The 20,781-nt window shown below is 35.2% G+C and overlaps 2 protein-coding genes across 2 annotated transcripts; both read right to left on the reverse strand.

The window, feature by feature from the left end:
* Positions 1-1,387: 1,387 nt before the first annotated feature.
* Positions 1,388-7,730, reverse strand: LOC132556214 (tetraspanin-33-like). The gene is made up of 7 exons (XM_060220607.1): positions 7,647-7,730; positions 6,702-6,890; positions 5,749-5,937; positions 5,145-5,279; positions 3,298-3,351; positions 2,689-2,805; positions 1,388-2,275 (listed from the first exon to the last, which is right to left on the reverse strand). The coding sequence occupies exons 1-7, from the start codon at positions 7,728-7,730 to the stop codon at positions 2,204-2,206; spliced, it is 840 nt and encodes a 279-aa protein (XP_060076590.1). The 3' UTR covers positions 1,388-2,203.
* Positions 7,731-12,150: 4,420 nt separating this feature from the next.
* LOC132556196 (probable G-protein coupled receptor No9) lies at positions 12,151-13,984 on the reverse strand. The gene is made up of 2 exons (XM_060220589.1): positions 12,970-13,984; positions 12,151-12,380 (listed from the first exon to the last, which is right to left on the reverse strand). The coding sequence occupies exons 1-2, from the start codon at positions 13,982-13,984 to the stop codon at positions 12,151-12,153; spliced, it is 1,245 nt and encodes a 414-aa protein (XP_060076572.1).
* Positions 13,985-20,781: the final 6,797 nt, after the last annotated feature.

Here is a 20,781-nt window from a genome sequence, read left to right on the forward strand (position 1 = left end):
CTCCAAAATATAAATATATAGATTTGTATACAATAAATACACATTACATATATAACCAAGCTACATTAAAAGCCATCGCCTAAAGGTAGTTGCAAGCCTAGAAAATATTAGCTGTGTTGATTGTATATATAATTGTAATCACACTGTAACATTTTAAATAATAACACACTTCATTATGCAGAACACTAAACAGTTTCCTAAAAAGTGAATAGCTCCGCAACAATGCTATAAAAATGCTTAAGGACACCAGCGGCTGAAAAAAACTAGAAACCATGACAGTAAGCTAGCTTGATTGTAAGAGTTATTGAGACAGAGATGGATCAGACGTAAAAAGAAACACAGGATAACAGGACCTGCTGCTTAAAAAAAATCAGATCAAAGATTATAAAACAAAAATAAGTAAATATGGAAAATGAATGCATTTAGATGTCTGATAATCAGTATATATATGTATAACGATAAATATCAACAGATCTTACCTCTTCTTAAAAGCCTTGAAACCTGCTTGGGGTTAACAAATCGTACAGATTAATCAGGATTAATATTTTAAAATGCAACAGCTAGGGTCATCAGGAGACAAGAAGAGAAAGTAGAGAGAATATGTAATAATTACTTTTATAAAAAATATGATCCAAAATCTTTCTATGAAATCATAATGGTGCGATGTATTGGAAATTCCTTTATATAAGTAAAAAGACATATATTCACCAAATTAGGATTTCTACATCTGTTGGTAGATATAAAGGCACTTGTGTAGACAAAAAAGGTAACATGAATGGACAATATTGTCATAAATAAAATATGAGTAAACAAATTGAAATTTTTAGAATCATATGGATATATATCATACATCACATCCTTCCAAAATATGGTTTTGGATTTTGCTAAAATTGTATGACTTGATCCTGTGTATGACAATAAAGAAATGGGAAAAAAATTAAATATTTTGACGATTGTCTTTTTCTTGTGAGTAAATTATTATATATAAATCTGTGATCACACATTACAAGGAATCAATTCAAGATTAAATCAGTTTTATAACATCTTATAATAACACTAGATATGTAATGAGATTCTATAAAATAGCAGTTTTTTACAGCGTTAAATCCATCCACTAAGGATGATTATGGATGAACGTAATAAATCTCTATTTAAATGATAATAGTAGTCAATGCATGTTCCAATCTTATTTATACGTTAAACATCTGGTATTTCCCGTAGTGTCATTTTCAGTATTTTCTTGCCTTTTAAAAAAATATAAACTTTAATCAGTTCCAATTGCGAAACAAGTTATGCACTAATCACTCTTGTTGGCCCAGCGCGCAGGATAGAACCCGGGGAAAAGAAGTCAAGGACTGAAAATACTGCGCCACCGGACCACCCTTTTAATCAGTTCCATCAAGGCACCACCCACAGGATAGAAAGAAGTCAAGGACTGAAATACTGGAGTCCTTAAAGTCACTGACTTTAATTCCTTTTTTACAAGGCTATATCATTAAGTATCTATTCAGTCTTGCAATGCTTCTACTAACAACTTCACAACCGAAAAAAGTAAATCCATGTTCCAGGTAATATATTACTTTCTAAACCAAATTGGACATGATCATACATGTATAAGTATATTAAATACTTTCCTTGTGCAAAATGGTTTTGACTTTTTTTCAAAACCAACATTTTTCTAAGAACAGGGATCTTTACATGGGATAACTAAAAATGTAGTTAACCTACTGGATATGTCACAACAAAGAATTGGTAAGTTCGTCGGTTTGATAATCATAAATTAACACCAAAAAAGGCATTAAAGTAACATTTACATTAAGGAAAATATCTCATATTTTAACTGATCAAAATAAAAAAAATAATTCAAATCATTTTCCGAAAAGATACAGATCACATATACTGAAAAAGACAGAACCATTGGAAAGACTCTTCGACAAGAGTGAAAATAAATAAGTTCTACAATGTATAACAGTGTTTCTAAATACTTATGTCTACACAATCTCAGAGACACCTCATTGTTTAAATACATGTAAATTACGATATTGAATAAAAATGTATAGAAATGAAATTGACAGAGAACTGATCTAAAATCATATCTTTCTTCCAAGTAAAACATATTCAGAGACAAAAGAGCATGAAGGAAATGATTACAAGCTGTATTGATACCCGTCGGCCTCAAATCATTGCTTAGTGTATACTCTATTTAGGATTGCCATTTGCTTTTCTGAATCAAAATCTGCTCTCGAAGATTTCTGGAAAAGTGGACCAACATCAGCTGCAACAAGAAAAACACAACTATTTAGGAATCAATTCTACGTCTAGTTTGTAATATCTCCCATTGTATTCATAAGTCATTAAAATTGCTGAAGTGCTTAGGACTAAAATTTTAACAGAATGTTAAGATTTTGGTATATTATCAGTTCAGGTAGTTTTGTTATAGTGAAACCAATCTGTATTGGTTTGTTTGGGTTGGAGAGAAGAAAAGGCACTTGTTTTAGTAACGTTCCTTAATTTCAAATAAACCATTTGTAGGAAATAATTTCTAATTAACAACAGGAAATTAAGGAATGTCAAGAATACTTAATTACAGTGCTTATGCCAATTTGTTCTTTTTTACTTGAGGTATATTTGACCTTATCATAATTAAACTGTTCACAGTCATAGTGCTCGTATTTTTTAATTTGTTACCTGAGGTACAAGTGACCCGATCATTACGCCACCCACGACAAGTATGTTGTTCATGAGATAGGTTCGTAACACCCATAAACAGCCGCCTTTGTTGATTTTTGGAGCAAATTTGGAATTCTGTACGAGAAAATTATATCATTCATGCTGAATTATGAATTAAAGAGCAGTAAGTCTGTAATCAAAGGTAACTGTTGATAAACAAGATATCAAAACAGAACAGTGATGATAACAATTTTAAGAAACCCTTATAGTAGACATATTTCTACAATATTTTCACAGTGATACATCAATGTTACTGTTCCTCTATACCACTTACCTATCAAGGAAACCTAATTATAGATACATTGATATACAATGTTTATACTTATACAGAAAGTTTGCCCTAAGAAATTCCAATAATATCTTCAATTATATATACTATGAACTGAAAATGGTTTTCTTGGTTAGGCCAGCTTCCTAATTTTTGAAACCAATTAATCAAACTAAGACAGTCCTTGAGTAGGAATCATTTAATAGGTAAATATGTTTGACAGAATCTATTGGTAAAGTTTGCAAAATCTGAGTTAAAATGGACAGACATAAAAACATCATATAAAACCCGATACTTACAGCCTGCACATCACTCTGAGCTCCTGCTCCACACAGAAGGTTGATAGCATCACCCTGAAAAAGAACAATATTTGTATACAATTATAATCTGAACATATTAACACAATGTTGATAGCATCACCCTGATATTGAACAATTTGTATACCATTATAATCTGAACATATTAACACAATGTTGATAGCATCACACTGAAATAGAACAATTTGTATACCATTATAATCTGAACATATTAACACAATGTTGATAGCATCACCCTGAAATTGAACAATTTGTATACCATTATAATCTGAACATATTAACACAATGTTGATAGCATCACACTGAAATAGAACAATTTGTATACCATTATAATCTGAACATATTAACACAATGTTGATAGCATCACCCTGAAATTGAACAATTTGAATACCATTATAATCTGAACATATTAACACAATGTTGATAGCATCACACTGAAATAGAACAATTTGTATACCATTATAATCTGAACATATTAACACAATGTTGATAGTATCACCCTGAAATAGTACAGTTTGTATACCATTATGGTTTAACCAGTTTAAGTATGCATTCACTGTATAAGTTTTCCCATGATCATAATCTCTTAAAATTATGTTTATATATATATATAAAACTTTAATTGTTTCTATAAAGTGATAGATAATGGAACAGTTATAGTCTGTTTCTATAAAGTGATAGATAATGGAACAGTTATAGTCTGTTTCTAAGAAAGGATAAAATTAGCTCCAGCTACAATCTATTTCTAAAAAATGATAGATACATTTAATGCTTAGTATTTTTTTAAAAAACTAGAGACATAATTACAGCTATAGTCCATTTCTAGGGGATAACTTATACAGTTCCAGCAAAAACAATGTATATTGTATGTTTCTAAGAAATAGTTGACATAATTATAAATATATCAGCCCTAGAAATAAAGGCATTGAAAGTACATATGACAGTTATAACACTGTATCCATCTGTGTATGTTGCTATTATGAGACTGTGTGATCATGTGACTTAAATTGTGTCATGTGACTAGATCTGTGTGCTATTTCTCACCTGTGTAAGAGGTGGTTGTGTGATGTGGGAGTCTGCCTGGTCATGTCCATTTGTATGTGTGTATTTTTCCGTTGTGCTGATTGAACCCTGATAGGTTTAACTTACATTTTAATTACATAGGCTGACTTTAACAAAGTGTGAAATGGAAACAAAATTAAGTTCCTACATGTATATGTGATAAAACTGAACTGTTTCTTAGCCTCCAAAAAATGGGAGAAAATTTGGAATTCAAATAACATATTTTCATGTTTGTTGTTGTATTGTAGTGTGTAATCATTCTGAGAGTAATAAATTACTATTATACAATTAATATTTATGTAACTTATCACTAAATGCATTACTAAAACACAACAGGAGTAGGGAACACCACATTTACTTACATCTTCTATGATACAACAGGACTAGGGAACACCACATTTACTTACATCTTCTATGATACAACAGGACTAGGGAACACCACATTTACTTGCATCTTCTATGATATAACAGGAGTAGGGAACACTACATTTACTTACATCTTCTGTGATACAACAGGAGTAGGGAGCACCACATTTACTTACATCTTCTATGACACAACAGGACTAGGGAACACCACATTTACTTAAATCTTCTATGATATAACAGGAGTAGGGAACACCACATTTACTTACATCTTCTATGATATAACAGGAGTAGGGAACAGCACAGTTATTTACATCTTCTATGATACAACAGGAGTAGGGAACACCACATTTACTTACATGTTCTAAGATAAAACAGGAGTAGGGAACACCACATTTACTTACATCTTCTATGATACAACAGGAGTAGGGAACAGCACATTTTTCAAAACTGTTATTTTCCGTGGAACAGTTGAAATAAGGATTTGCATTCCAGTCTTTGTAACCTTCAGCACTGTCACTGTAACCACAGCAACCCAACTGTAAATATAGAATATAAGTATGTCATGGATACAGATAAAGATTTTATCAGCTTATACACGAATGCCTGCCGGTGAACCTGATTTTTCATACTATTAATGTATGTACATGGTAAGTACAACACTGTTTTAAGTCTATGTAAATTATTGTATGTTTTTGAAACTCAGTATTTTAATTTTGTAACCTTCTAATCCTTTTTATCAAACACACAACATATATCTCTTTTTCATTTACATACAAGAGGTATCAGATTCTCATATCTATATCAAGATTTAATTTCATCTGATAAAATGAAGTATTTGTATGATTTCTTTCTGAATATGAAAAACTTAATTATTTTCTACACAATATTAAATACTTTAACAAAATATGAAAAATAATTCGTAATAATAATGAGGTAAATTGATCCAAATAATTAAACCTTTCTTGACATCTATGCAATAAAAATATCGTTTATTTTCATTCTCACATCTTTCTGGGTGTTGTCAATAAAATCTTGCATGTCTGGGTCATCACGATATTTGATGATTGCATCTTTCAATAAATCTTCTGGATAAATACCAAAATTCTTGAAGATGTCCGGGGTGAAAGTGAATATGAAGATAAAGCAGATGATGACAAGTTCTAAGAGGATAAAGATGTTCACCGCAATGTAGTACTGCAAAAAAAAAAATTAGAAACCGTCAACTCACAATAAAGCAGTAGTGAAAACAAAAAGTATTAAAACTGTTGACTCACAAACAAGGGAGAGCTAAACAACAATCCATCATATCTATAGCTGAAAATAATCTCATGCCTTGTTTTGTTTTCCATGCTCATAATCAGAAAACATACTAACAAAGGCTGCTTCATTGTCTTGTAATAAGCCCACCCCTATATTTTGTAAAAGTTAGAAATAGCATATCCTATGATTCAAATGCATAACAGTAGTAATTTTGTACAGGTTTCCAAACATTCTGTCAGGATTGGCCCTTTTTGATATTTATACAGAATCTCTTTAACGTCTTTACAGATTCAATTTTTGACAAAGCAAGGTAAATGACATTGATATCTATTTACTTTCAAATGTGACATCAAAGTTAAGGCTATATGCTACCTTACACATCATTTGTAATTTGTGTTAGACTGAGAGTTAAGGATATATGCTATCTAACATATTACTTTCAATTTGTGTAAGCAATTTTTCCCTTATGAAACATGAACTTTATCTGATAATTTAGTATTACCTGAATTTTATCACTGCAGGGCTTTAGGAAATTGACAGGTTTGTGATGACATGAAGTAAAATTGTAATGATGAGTAACTGGTAGCTTGTGAGGATATGATGAAAAGGTGGAATAAAAAACTTCAAAGTTAAAGTATTAGAGTAAAAATTAGTGACCCTAAGTCAATTTTTAAATCGAATAATCTAAAAGAACTTACAGTTCTAAGGAATGCAGTGATTTCTCTCAGCGATCCAATGCATCCCAGAAATGATAAGACAGTCCCAATCGCCCCTGCTATCACAAGCCATACTGAAGGGTCAAATAAGAAGTCAATGAAAGTAGATACGCTTTTCTCCTTCAGAACCAGGATGTAGATACCAAATCCCAATAGTAAAGGAGACACCACCTGTTAAAATATCCAACAACATCTGTATATCAATATCTTACAGGACATTTACATAATGAAAGTGTCCTGATTCAGTGTTAGTTCCTTGTGATGGTATTTACTGTCTGAAATTATAAACCAAACAATTTATCATAGACCTAAATATGACAGCTCTCTAAATATATGCACATAAAAATACTGACTTTGTTACTTTTTTCAGTTTAGCATGATGTAGTCAACAACAAAAAATAATAACATGACATCATTTATCTTTTATACATCTCTATCTACACGAAGTTCCATCAAAATAATCATTTTCTTATCTTAAACGATTTGTACCGTATATGAGTATGTACATCCCCATGGATTGCCTCGATCGATATATATATATATATATACATTACCTGTATGTTGGCTAAACGTGACTATCAATTATTTAAACTAGTACTGTTACCAGATACCAGGTGTGATAATACATAGGTAAGCCTGCCTTTCTCATACTAATCAGGTATTCTATAATGGTCCACTAGAAATCTACAAAACAAGTTTATTCTACTCTAATATGCCTAGTCCATATAAGGAATTTTGTTAATTATTACTCCTTAAACCAACAATGTTGACTAGAAACATGTTAACACACTGTTCGTGTATCATAGTATTACTCATTGAAGAGACTTCCGGGATGACAGAAATCTTTATGTCATGTATGTTGAATAAGTCTTTTTATCCGTCATTCTCCAGTACACAGTTTACCTATCATAAACCTAAGATACTCACTAAAACGGCAAAGTTGGCGAAAAATACGAAATATTTCCCACAAATACTGATCTCACTTCGATCAACTCTGCTTCTCGGCGCCATGACCGTGGTTTGTAAATAAACTGTGATTTTTCTCTGTATTGCACAGTCAAACCAAAGGTGTAACGAACGGTATGTTGGCGATCTGTTTCTATTTTTAGTTCCAAAGCGATACGCCCAAGGATATGTCACGTGTCGATTAGTAAACAGATATTACAGGGCGGAGCATTCAAAGAAGACTGAACGTCTCATATATATCATAAAAACAAGAATATTTGGCTTTATCTTATACGTTTGTAAAACCGCGTTTAACTTTCGATGAATCTGACAAGGTACTGGTTAAAAGCTAGCATTACGCTTGTTTGTTACCAAGTCTGTGGTTAGACCTGTACTCGTACATCTGTGATCTAAACCCCTTACGAAAGACCGTGGTCTAATGAAGTCGATATATATCAACTACAATAATGAATAAACGAGAACACAGTATTCGTGACAATGTAAACCGCTACAGTTTGTGAAAGACTGGGGAGGGGGATACACACTTCGGCTTCGACAGGAATCGGACCTAGGCCTCCAGCGTGATAATCTTACTTCGCCAAAGAAGTTATTGCTCGTTATTTGACTCGATGTACAAACCAACCTGCTCCTTTAACACAATGTAAATGTAGCCACGAAAGTACAGTGATAATTAACTGACGTCATTCGGTTTCGGGACCTTTATGTCTCAAATTTGATTTGGTCCTTAGATGTGCCTTTTTTATCTTTATCTTTTTTTATCTAATAATGACTCTGACAGTTTGTTATCGCCATTCCTTGAGAAGGACGGGATTTGTCTTTCTCAAATTTCATATGTAGGTTCCCAGTTGTGCCTGTTTGATTTAGGCACAGGAAACAAAATTGCTGACAGGCGACCGTCTTTGATTTTGACAATGAAATATTTTTGTTCGTTATTTAAGAGGTGTTCTCAATTTTCATATCATCAACATGAGAGCAAATAAGAGAAAAGAAGGTAAAAGAATAAACTTTTAAAGAACAAATGAATACTAAACAATGGTGGTCGTCGTGGATTTGTTCTCTTGTCCCTGTGATGAGTTGACTATTGTCTTGTATCTAGAAAAATATTTATTTTCGAGTTTGTTTGGTGAGATTGTATTACATAGTTAATGACACAAATTATTATTTGGTTTGATGAGATCCGATTGTTGACTTATTGGGCTAGTATACCTCTCTATCTATATCTAACCTAAACCTTGATTTTGGACAGTTTGGATTTTTCTTGTTCGACCTCCAGATTTCCGCAGTTAAATTCGTCAGATGGTGGGCTCACCAAATCGTCCTACGTGAGTGGCCCGTCCGTCCGTAAACAATCCTATCACAATTTCTTGAGAAGTACTGGATGGATCTTTCTCAAATAGTAGGTGTACGTTTCCCTTAGTCCCTTGTTATTCCCGCTTGATTTTAAGACTGGTTAGAAAAACAGAATGGCCGACAGGCGGCCATCTTTGATTTTGACTATGAAAGTTCGTTATCGGTATTTATTGAGAAATGCAGGGTAGATCATGCTCAAATTTTATATGAAGGTGTTGGGTCTGATCGGAAAAGAAAATTGCTGACGGGCGACATTGGACTTGACAGTTACAAATTAGTATATCTCTTTCTTCAGAGGAATCACCGCTCTTATTATATATAATCAGGAGCAAAGACAGAAGAAAGAAGGGATAAGATTCCATTTTTATAGAAAAAATAAAGATCAAACAATAGTGGGCGCTAATATCCCTCTCTTACCTCTTGTTTTACAATACAATATAAACAGTTAACAGTGTTATTCTCTTTTGTTTTTACTATTGTTACCTATTTAGCAAGACAAATATTGTGTTGTGTTGTCCATTTAATGATATGTTAACATAGTATAATGTATTTTCTAACACTACCCGTCTTGTTCTACACAGTTCGTTTAATGAAATGGAATGTATTTATTTCACATTTAATAAGGATAGATTATTATAATTATTTATATTGACAATTTAAATAACACCAGATCAGATTATGCACACGTACTCAATATATTTTAATTGAACGATGTATTTGATCTCAATAACTAAATATATTGAATTTCTCCATTTCCAAAGCTCAAATTTTATAATATTAATTTCGTTTGTTGGTTACCTTACTTTTGACCCCTAGTATCACGGAAGATTCTTTAAATGACGAAACAGGTGTATAAGGCAATTTTATTTATTAACTTATTACTTCAATCCTATTGACAAGTGAATTCCAATCGCACAATCCTTCGTTACCTAAAGCCTAATATAAAATATGCGTTCAGAATTACCTTTGATAAAAGATAATAAGTTTTATTCCTTTTCAAGAATGTTAATGTAATACAGTAAAGAGCTTATATTCCCCAGACTATCATTATTTTTAAAAAATCAGAATGAAAGAAAGGTTTACAATTTTCAATGAGAAAATATTAACAAATACAATCTTATTTTCCAAAAAGTATACAGGGTATACATAGTAACCTGTCCTTATTCTTTAGATTGATTTTTTTTAAGTACAAATTCAGAAAAAGTGTAGATTATGCAGTTAAAGCTCTACACAATAGTTCATCAATTCAACATCAGTTGTCGATTTCTCGATTTTCCAAAAACTATCTATCACAGCTTATGCTCGATATATAGAGCATATTTAATAGTGTCTTCAGTAATAACAAATATATATATTTGTATTTTACAAGCGTCATTAACAAATCAGTATCTTTCTCCGGTGCGAAACACGGGTGAAAGATGTAATAGACACACTAGTGCTTACTCGTCATGAACAACTGAGCGGAATTTTGGTCTAAAATATCCTTAGTAGAAGAGAAAATGATTTATGTATTAGCGGAGGACCTCGCATGCTTGGATGAAGGGAAATCATTTTCTATAAACGTTGGGTGTCGGCGCCCTCGGGTAGGAGGGATTGGGCCTTTAAGTGGAAATAGTGCAATTTCTTTCTTTAAATCTTTCTTCTGTTGAAATGATTCAGATTTGTCAAGATTTGATACGAAGCATCATTGGTGAATCCTGTTTTTGAGAGGAGGGATTGTGATGGGGGAATAGACACAAGTGTTTTATAAACTTTTCTTTTAGTTGAAATTAATCAATTTCAGCAAACTGAATTTGCTGAAACTAGATAGACAGAGTTGATGTAAAAACCTCATATTCAGAAAGTTGATTCGACCCTAGGGGACTTAGGTGTAACAAAAGTGTTATATAGGGGCGGAGGCCCAAAAGCGGAAATTGGGAAAGATTTACTTTAAAACGATACTCCTTCTTAATTCCTGTGTAAATTTCCATCCAAATTTTGTCTGAAACATTACAAGAGAGTGGCAATGATATCAAACGTGCGAGAAGTGATCCTGAGATTGTACCGACCAAATCCTATATTTTTGCTTTGGTCCTCAGTCCAGCAAATCTCATCTTTAACGAGAGGTCTGAACCACTTCTGAAGTTTCATTCACACCACTGAAAAAGATGTTTGGGGTTTCATTTGTTAAGGAGAAGAAACAGATGATAAGTTGACGTGGTAGCCACAGCAGCCATTTTGTAACATGATTGAACAACTGTTTTTCATAAACAAAACATACCATTTATGAGTTTTTGATACTTTCTAGGAATGTTCAAAATTTGAATTCATCAGATTTGTCAGACCACCATAAGCAAAGTCTATGTTGTTTCTATCCATCCGTCGATTGTCAGATGGCCCTGGCCTATTTGTCCATGTAGAAGTCAGTGGTCTCAATATCTAAATATATACAAATCTTTAATTCACCTGTTCATTGTGGTAAAAGTAAATAATCAAGATTTTATCCACGATGTCCAGACCATCGCTTACACATGGTGCAAATATCTTTCTACACTCAATATCAGCTGACTTAAAGACACACGGCTGGAACTCCGTATGGATTAAACTCAAGGTCCAATCTCAGGCCAGACAGAGTTTTGATCTGTCTGTTTCTATTTGGTTTATTAAACGACAAGCACTTGTGATGTAATATTCTAACATTATATCACTGTCCTGCACTAAATCATCAGAAAAGAGGACCTCCTGATTAAGGCAATTTTGTTACAAATCTGATGAGACAAATCAAGCATGTATAGATCAATGAGTTTATTTGGTATCCCGTTTCAATATCCGACCGCAGACGAACCTTACCTTATAAAAATCTGATAGATGATAAACATTTACTCTTAGGTATTGCCGTAATAATGATAATCAAATATAATTAAAAAGCAGTTTGAAGGAAGAATACATGAAAACAAACATACTTATGTAACAATGTGAAATCACAAGAACATTATTTCAATAATCATTCTTGTGAATTTCTTGTATTGCACTCTTAAAACGACTTCTTATTTCTACTTCCGTGAATCAGAAAGATATGTTGAATAGAATCCGGTTTCACGATCAGCTATGTATAGATTCTGTTTTTTTTCCTTTTTTAGAATTTGTCGTTCGAAACATTTAAAGGGGCTCGTCTTGGCACAGACGTCAGAACGTCGACTTGTGAGTCATTTCTAGCTCTACACCACAAGAGCCGACCGAAGGCCGTCCTGTACTCAGGACTCGACATGGCATAAACAAATGGGTTCATCATGGAGTTGGCGTAGCCGAGCCAGAACACTATATCCCAGGCTAATTCCGGTATCACACAAGATGAGCAAAGACTACCTGTTGACAAAGACACAAAGTTAATTTGAAATGATTTTACTAAATATTTAATTTGTCCACACTGAAACTAGATTCAATCTTGGAGTATCAACACAAATGGACAAGAATGTAGACAGATAAAAAGAGTAAATTGTCCCTCTACCAAACTCATCGAAGACGAAACCAACTAAAATTTAATCATTACACCGTGACTTTTAGCGTATTTTCACAAAATCAACTCAACTATTGTTCACGATTAAATGTTTGGTACCGACGTTGAGCTTTCTTAATTCATGGTTACAATATGGCACATTGCTTACAGAGCTGACATTCATATTTACTATAGATATAATATCATATATATATTCTAATTCCATGAAGTTGTTGATTAAGTAAAATTACTTATAACTAACTGACATAATCATGTTTTGTTCAGAAGTTTTTAAAATACTTGTATGACAACAGAAGCATCGAAGGTTGTTTTATTTGTGGAATACAAACATTTTGATTGAGGAATTTCGTAAAACATTCTTTACAGATACATTTCATGCTAACATTATAATTGGCTCAATAGAATAGTGATTCTTGAGAAGTATAATAAAATACGTACCGAAAGGATATACCAGTATAAATGGCATCCAGCAAATTACAAAAATTCCCAAAACTTTACCGAAGGTTTTCGCAGCACGGACTTCCATCCTAATTTTTGCAATTTTTTTCAGAAGCAATGCCTGGTTCGGACAGTTTGAAGTCACCATACTTATATGTACGTCTTGGGAGGAACCGGAAATAGAGGAGCTAAAACTTGAACCACATCCGCTGTCCACGTCTATGTCTATATTTGATGGAATCATATTTTTTGAAATGTCAAAGATGTGTTTACGTGCTACTAAGTATATTTTGGTATACAGGCACATAACGATAATGGAGGGAAGGAAGAAACCGAAAGCACACGATTCAATTACGTAATACACATGTGTGCTAATCCCGCATGTTCCGTCAGCCGATGGGGGTTGTCTCCAGCCAAACAACGGGGGACACGACACACACCAAGCTATCAACCAAACTACTATCACCATAGCTACCACCATCCGGTCAGTCATTATGACATTATACCTCAAAGGGCGGGTAACTCCGATAAAACGGTCGACAGCTAAAGCACATAAAGTGTAGAGAGAGGAAATGCAGAGCAGTGAGTCACCTACAGCATGCACAACACACCATTTCTCCCCGAAAGGCCACAACACGATTTCGTTATAGGACGAGAAGGGGAGAATGAATATTCCCAGGCCAAGATCAGCCACTGCCAAGTTAATGACAAGGTATCGTGTCGGTCGCCGTGGTTTTGGTAACCTTGTTACAGCCAGCAGGACGAAAATGTTACCCACTATTATTATTATGGACATCAGACTGAGAAAGATACTCAAAAAGACCAGACGTTCCAAGGAGGCATCGTCATTTTCTAGTTCAATAATTGACGATGTACAGTTATCACTATTGTCGCTCACTGTCGTAAAACTTGTTGTTGCGTTCACTACCGTACTGATTGGTGTTGCGTTCACTACCGTACTGGTTGCTGTTGCGTTCACTACCGTACTGATTGCTGTTGCGTCCATTGCCGTCATGATGTCTGCGATATTCTAGACCAACGTCGTTAGATCAACGTAGAAATATTGTTTTGATACGGTTGTTCTGCAGTCACGATCCTGATAAGGACGCGCATTAAGTGAGCAAGAACGAATTACTTTCACCTCATTCCGCTAAACACATCCCATGATCTTAAGCCCAGTAGGAATTACTTTCACGTCACTCCGCTAAACACATCCCATGATCTTAAGCCCAGTAGGCCATTGTAATTAATGTAAGTAGTACTTCAGAAAATTAATATAGTAATCTCCATGTCAACAAGACGGATCACGTGACGAGTCCGGAGGACAATGATTATATCGATGATGTATTATTCATTAAAATGTTTATTAGAAGTCTACAACTGATTGCAATTAGACAATACATTTCAATTACAAAGAACAAAAACACTTTGTTCAAGAAGATAAAATTCACCAGTTTTGCTGTTTTACACTTGGTTCTTTATGTAAGTCTGGAATGACAGAAGGACACTAATCGGGCAGGTTTTTAACTGAAGTTTCCTTGTAAAACCGTCTAAAGCTTTGCCTCTGAATGAATCAGAAAGTCAATACATCTTTATATTTTGGGGAATACCATAATATATTCACCAAGATAGCGAACACTCAGTCACAGACAGTTACATCACTGGCAACGGTAAACTCAGCGTACACGAGAGATGCAATTTTGTCTAGTTACAACCTGATGGGTTGAGAATAATTAATTAACCTAATTTTTATGTCGAATTTTCAGCAATTCGTTTAAAAAGGAATTGCAGTGACCACAAGACACTTTCCCAATACAAATTAGATTTTTCATTGAACACGGCTCTAGAAAAGTCAGCATTATTCATTTTCAACTACGAAACTGAAGTAGCCCTTTAAACTATGATCTTTATCTTTCATCCCGCTTTCGGGACGACCCTACTTGTGGCTGCGGTTATCACTCTGAAGATTCTTCTCACTACTTACTACAAAGGTGTGTATAGTGAAAACTCTATCGATCTCCTATGTAATGCTTCGATCCCTCGACAGGTATAAAGGAATTGCCGCAGGACACCTTCTCGTGGGAGATCCAAATCTGGACACCATTTTAAACATTCTAATTTGTAGAGCTATACGGTTTGTACAATATCTAGTTCTAAGCGATTTACGATAGCCAGACTAGATGGCCAGGAGACTTTTCTCTTATTCTAACCCCGCCCCTTCGCCTCACATCAACGGTCACTGCTTATGTACTTCCATATCATCCTTTATCTATCTAATCCACTGTTCAAGTATTCATTCATGTCATCTTGTGTAAATGTGAATGGTATTGTTTGTATGTATATTCTCAACCTTATATGCTGTTGCATACGGAATGAAATAAAATTTAAAAAATTGTCTCAGTTGTAAAGGTAGAATATAGAACCCTTGTTTGTTTTTCCTGGTAATCTCTGCGGGACTGGTGAGAACAAGGGAAAGGCGGCACGGGATGTGATGGAAACGCAGAAAATTGTGTGTTAATAGGCTAGTTTTATACTTACGCCGACAAGATAAGGAAAATAACACGTGATCTTCAATCAATTATTCCCACCTATATTTCAAGTATCCGGTGGTGTCCCACATCCTGTTTTTCCTATACTGCGGTAACCTCACGTTGAAATAAAAATTCTTTCATAAACACATATATATATATCTAAATTAATCTCCGGCTTTTGTGTGATAAACTACTTTTGCATGTATTTATATTTTACGGACAGGACGAAAGTAAGTTGGGATAACTTTTGTCATATTCATTTGTCTTTCGTTTGCAATAAACTTTATTTAGACTAGACTGTAATATTTCCTGGGCTTTACGGAGCTTATTGGGTGGTCGGGTGGCGCCGTAGAAACATACTCTCCTTTTGATTCCCGGAACGGACGTGAAAAGGTTTAGAGTCATCTGTCCGACTATATGGGCTTTCCCGGATACTCTAGTTTCCTCACACGGTTAGACCCTCGCGCGCATTCATCCGGGCCAACATACTTTGGAATAGCTTGTTTCGCGACTGTTGTAAAATAAAGTTGAATTTTAATTGAGATTTTAGTGTTGGTTGTTTTAAAGTGGTTAAAAGTCAACTCGGCGATTCAGAGGAAGACACCCCATTCAATAGAGCTTTAACCTCGCTGACGTCAGCTGAAGATTCGAGATATGTGACGCGATGCTTCCTACAGTACCTGTGGCAGTTTGCGTCTATCGGGAAGTTGGACCGGTTTGCTGGCGTGGTTTTGTCCTTGGGGAAGACACTTTACACGAATTGCTCTGGATGACATGCGACGGGCCTCCCGTATGTTGTACAGCGAGGTAGCCATTAGGAAAACTCCTTCTCAAAATGACAATTATTGTTCATGGGGCGATAAACCCAACAAAGTGTCCAATAAAAATAGTTCTTTTCTAGAATTTATCACAGGGGTCTGTAACAATGTTTCTGTGGATGAGAGTTTGTATGGTATACTATAACTAGTAAGCCCTCAGCGCCCCGTAACATTGTTACCAGCCTTTGCTGTCTATATACATTATACTGTGTTTATTGAGACAGTTCTGTCAGATATCATACTTCAAGAACTGTATAAAGGGTTGAAGTCATTACACTAAATGTGGGTATATTATCACCGTGTACAACCCCCATCCCGGGTTTGCTAAAGTTTGAGATTGAAAACGAGGTCAGGTAAGAAAAATGTTTCACTTCTTCATTTTATTTGACTTTTTATATAACACACGGACCCGACCGATGTCTAGAGATTTTTTCAAATAGACGTTTGAATCAACTGACTGTAGAATTTAGGAATTATGCTTTTTGTGTGTCTGTGTGTTTGAAATTACATGTAGCTTGAATTTCTGATGTATACACAGGACAACCAGATGTAGTAGCATCATGTATAAAAAGCAGTGGAGACATAATTAGCTAAGAGACAGTCTCATGTTGGTGGAGCCAAGTGAGGCCTACTTTTACACCAGGGAATCTCTTTGTTAAACCTTTAAAACTTGAAAATTGGCGGAAAACTCGTGTGAACTTCTCAACATACCAAAGATGTCGTATTTTCCCTATAACCTGTATCGTAGTCCTGTTTGTGACTATATTTAGTCACATTCACGAGGTCATTATTTTTCTGGTCATAGTCAAGGGACTTGTATGGCAATGATTCTTTAGGACTTACGGCTTATCGTGTCGAACTCCCCTCCTTACGATGTTTGTACCTGTGATACTGATTTCCCTCTTGGTCAAAAATCGATTTAAATTAACGGACCCGTTTCCTGTGGACAAGAAAGACAACTCTTCCGATGTTGAGCGTTCTGTTGGTGACAAGTACCAAATAGCGTGTCCTACTGCTCAGTTTCTGTACTCTGCCAAAGTAACAAAGGTGACACTTTTAATTGAATGATCCGTTAATGTTTTCAACTTACTTGACACTCAGCAAACTGATACATGTATTTAGATATGACATTCGATGTATTTGAATGTATGTATTTTCCGATTAATTCCAGTCTTTTTTTGTAAGGTGGAGCCAGCAGTGTATCACGTGGTTTCCACTGGAACGTCAGCTTCTCTCAATGTTCAGATCTCCGCTTTTATTAAGTGAACATGGCATTTCTTTATTTTGCTGACACGCTTTCAATTATCGGTTTATCTAAAGCGAAATTGTTTATTATATTTATTTTACAGTATTTTCTTTCATACTGTTGTTTGCTTTACTCTGTTTACAAATTCCGTACAGTAAAGTTACTGGACACATATGAAAACAAATAATTTTTAGTTCGTAAACAGCATCAGCTACATATACAACCCGCTACCTACTAGTATGAATCTATATATACACACAGGATACAATGTAATGATGAAAGTAAAAAGAAATATGAGTCCCCAGAGTAGTCAGATAAGTGTCTGGATCTGTGGAGTGCTACATGAACTGGGAATGAGAAGAGTTATTCCGCTTGTATCAGACCCTGTCTGACATGCTGTCGTTCATCGGAGACAACAGCCGTGCTCTCATTGTTCATACGTACGTAGTGTAACTGTTTAGAGTCCATAATACCTATTGTAGATATAGAGTGTACGGCAAAAAGTAAAATGTATTTCCGCTGTCTCAATTTTACTCTTTGAGAACGTAACTCCTGGGATGATGTATGAATGGATTTTACTACTTCTGAAAAAAACATAGCACACATTTTAAGTCAAGGAAGATAATTAAATTATGTAAGCTATACCTGAGTGTCACGCCAGCGGTAATTGGCCATTATGTCAGTCCATTAGATACTATACCACCCGCGAGAGATATACGGCAAATGAACGTGCATTCCGATGCACGTGTGTGCACTTCACGCACTTGACTAACAATTGATAGGCGTAAAGTTGTATCTGTATGATATTTGTATAACAATTATCTTATACCGTGTCATACATGATAATGTAGCGCCAGAAGTAGAAGTAGAATCAGCCTGCAGTGTAGAGAAGTTGTCTGAAAATGTAGAGAAGTTGTCTGACCGTGTAGATAAGTAGTCTGTCAGTGTAGAGAAGTTGTATGACAATGTAGAGAAGTTGTCTGACAGTGTAGAGAAGTTGTCTGACAGTGTAGAGAAGTTGTCTGACAATGTAGAGAAGTTGTCTGACAATGTAGAGAAGTTGTCTGACAATGTAGAGAAGTTGTCTCTGACAATGTAGAGAAGTTGTCTGACAATGTAGAGAAGTTGTCTGACAGTGTAGAGAAGTTGTTTGACAGTTTAGAGAAGTTGTCTGACAATGTAGAGAAGTTGTCTGACAGTGTAGAGAAGTTGTCTGACAGTGTAGAGAAGTTGTCTGACAATGTAGAGAAGTTGTCTGACAATGTAGAGAAGTTGTCTCTGACAATGTAGAGAAGTTGTCTGACAATGTAGAGAAGTTGTCTCTGACAATGTAGAGAAGTTGTCTGACAATGTAGAGAAGTTGTCTCTGACAGTGTAGAGAAGTTGTCTGACCGTGTAGAGAAGTTGTCTAACAATGTAGAGAAGTTGTCTGACCGTGTAGATAAGTAGTCTGTCAGTGTAGAGAAGTTGTATGACAATGTAGAGAAGTTGTCTGACAGTGTAGAGAAGTTGTCTGACAGTGTAGAGAAGTTGTCTGACAGTGTAGAGAAGTTGTCTGACAGTGTAGAGAAGTTGTCTGACAATGTAGAGAAGTTGTCTGACCGTGTAGATAAGTAGTCTGTCAGTGTAGAGAAGTTGTCTGACAATGTAGAGAAGTTGTTTGACAGTGTAGAGAAGTTGTCTCTGACAATGTAGAGAAGTTGTCTGACAATGTAGAGAAGTTGTCTGACAGTGTAGAGAAGTTGTTTGACAGTTTAGAGAAGTTGTCTGACAATGTAGAGAAGTTGTCTGACAGTGTAGAGAAGTTGTCTGACATCGTAGAGAAGTTGTCTGACATTGTAGAGAAGTTGTCTGACAGTGTAGAGAAGTTGTCTGACCGTGTAGAGAAGTTGTCTGACAGTGTAGAGAAGTTGTCTGACAGTGTAGAGAAGTTGTCTGACAGTGAAGAGAAGTCTGACAGTGTAGAGAAGTTGTCTGACAGTGTAGAGAAGTTGTCTGACAGTGTAGAGAAGTTGTCTGACAATGTAGAGAAGTTGTCTGACAATGTAGAGAAGTTGTCTAACAGTGTAGAGAAGTTGTCTGACATTGTAGAAAAGTTTCTGACAGTGTAGAGAAGTTGTCTGACAGATTATCTTTGTTGGGATTATTTTATGAATGGAACTTATGTTCTAATCAGTGAATGTATTAATTCTGTCCAGTCAGTGACATGTATAAAACACACATACTTGTATATTGAATGCAAGATCCAGACAAATGTAGTTGATAACTAGTTCTGATTAGTGTTTAGAACTGATCGATCTAGTAGTATGGCCACTCACAGACACGACAATTGCTTTTACAAAATGTTTAAGCATATTAAGCCGTTTACAAGAGCGTGGTAGGAAACGTTTTCTAATTCGACATATTGAAATATTGTGTCCACCGCATGAGTTCTCATTACATACCATATCACAGTCTGAATCGGCGTGAACCTGTCCGCGATGTATTACCCTTTAATAGAGAGGGTTAACAATGTACATTATACACGTGCATAAAGCATGCGTAATTTCCCTCACATTTTGGAATGAAGTCATAGATAATTGGGGAAACATTAGTCCCGTACGTATCCCGCGTCGTTGACAACCAATTCCCATCGCTCCTCCAGACCCGCATTTTTCAATAGGTATCAGCGTGGGTCTCAGGCAAAATATTAACTGGGGTTTACAAGGAATGTGAAAGACATCTTATTTGAGAATGTAAATCTGAATATTAACGTCCAAAGAAAATGTTTACGGGAAACACGCTGTACAACACATCTCATGAGGGTTTACAGGAAACGCGGTATATGCCATATAATCGTGGGGATTTACAGACAAAACGGAACACAACACATCGCGTGAAAGTTTACATGAAACTCGATACACATCTCATGAGTTTACAGGGAACGCTGTAAACAATGCATATTTTGAGGGTTTATATCGAACGCTGTACACGATATTTTCAGTATTACCGTACACGTGGCAGACACGTGAGGGATTACACGAGAGTAACGTTAACGCTACATCCGTGATATATCATAAAGGATTACAGGGAACGTCACAGACGTCACATCTCACAAGAGAACATGGCAAACGACGCATTTCGTGACAACCACGAACGTCCGGCAAGTTAGGTCTAATGCGCGCAGGAATCAAATGTTTTGAGGTACCGGACTGGATGACCTCCGGAGGTAATCAAT

The sequence above is a fragment of the Ylistrum balloti genome, unplaced genomic scaffold (assembly GCF_031769215.1).
Source record: "Ylistrum balloti isolate Yb309-2 unplaced genomic scaffold, AGI_CSIRO_Ybal_v1 Utg370554, whole genome shotgun sequence".
Taxonomy (NCBI): domain Eukaryota; kingdom Metazoa; phylum Mollusca; class Bivalvia; order Pectinida; family Pectinidae; genus Ylistrum; species Ylistrum balloti.

Excerpts from the sequence above, each read along its gene's own strand:
- LOC132556214 (XM_060220607.1), bottom strand. The coding sequence starts at position 7,730 with ATGGCGCCGAGAAGCAGAGTTGATCGAAGTGAGATCAGTATTTGTGGG. Across the intron at positions 5,938-6,701 it reads TCACTGCATTCCTTAGAACT|TACTACATTGCGGTGAACAT; the intron begins GTAAGTTCTTTT and ends TTTTTTTTGCAG. Across the intron at positions 2,806-3,297 it reads CTCAGAGTGATGTGCAGGCT|AATTCCAAATTTGCTCCAAA; the intron begins GTAAGTATCGGG and ends TTTCTCGTACAG.
- LOC132556196 (XM_060220589.1), bottom strand. The coding sequence starts at position 13,984 with ATGACGGCAATGGACGCAACAGCAATCAGTACGGTAGTGAACGCAACA. Across the intron at positions 12,381-12,969 it reads TATACTGGTATATCCTTTCG|GTAGTCTTTGCTCATCTTGT; the intron begins GTACGTATTTTA and ends CTTTGTCAACAG.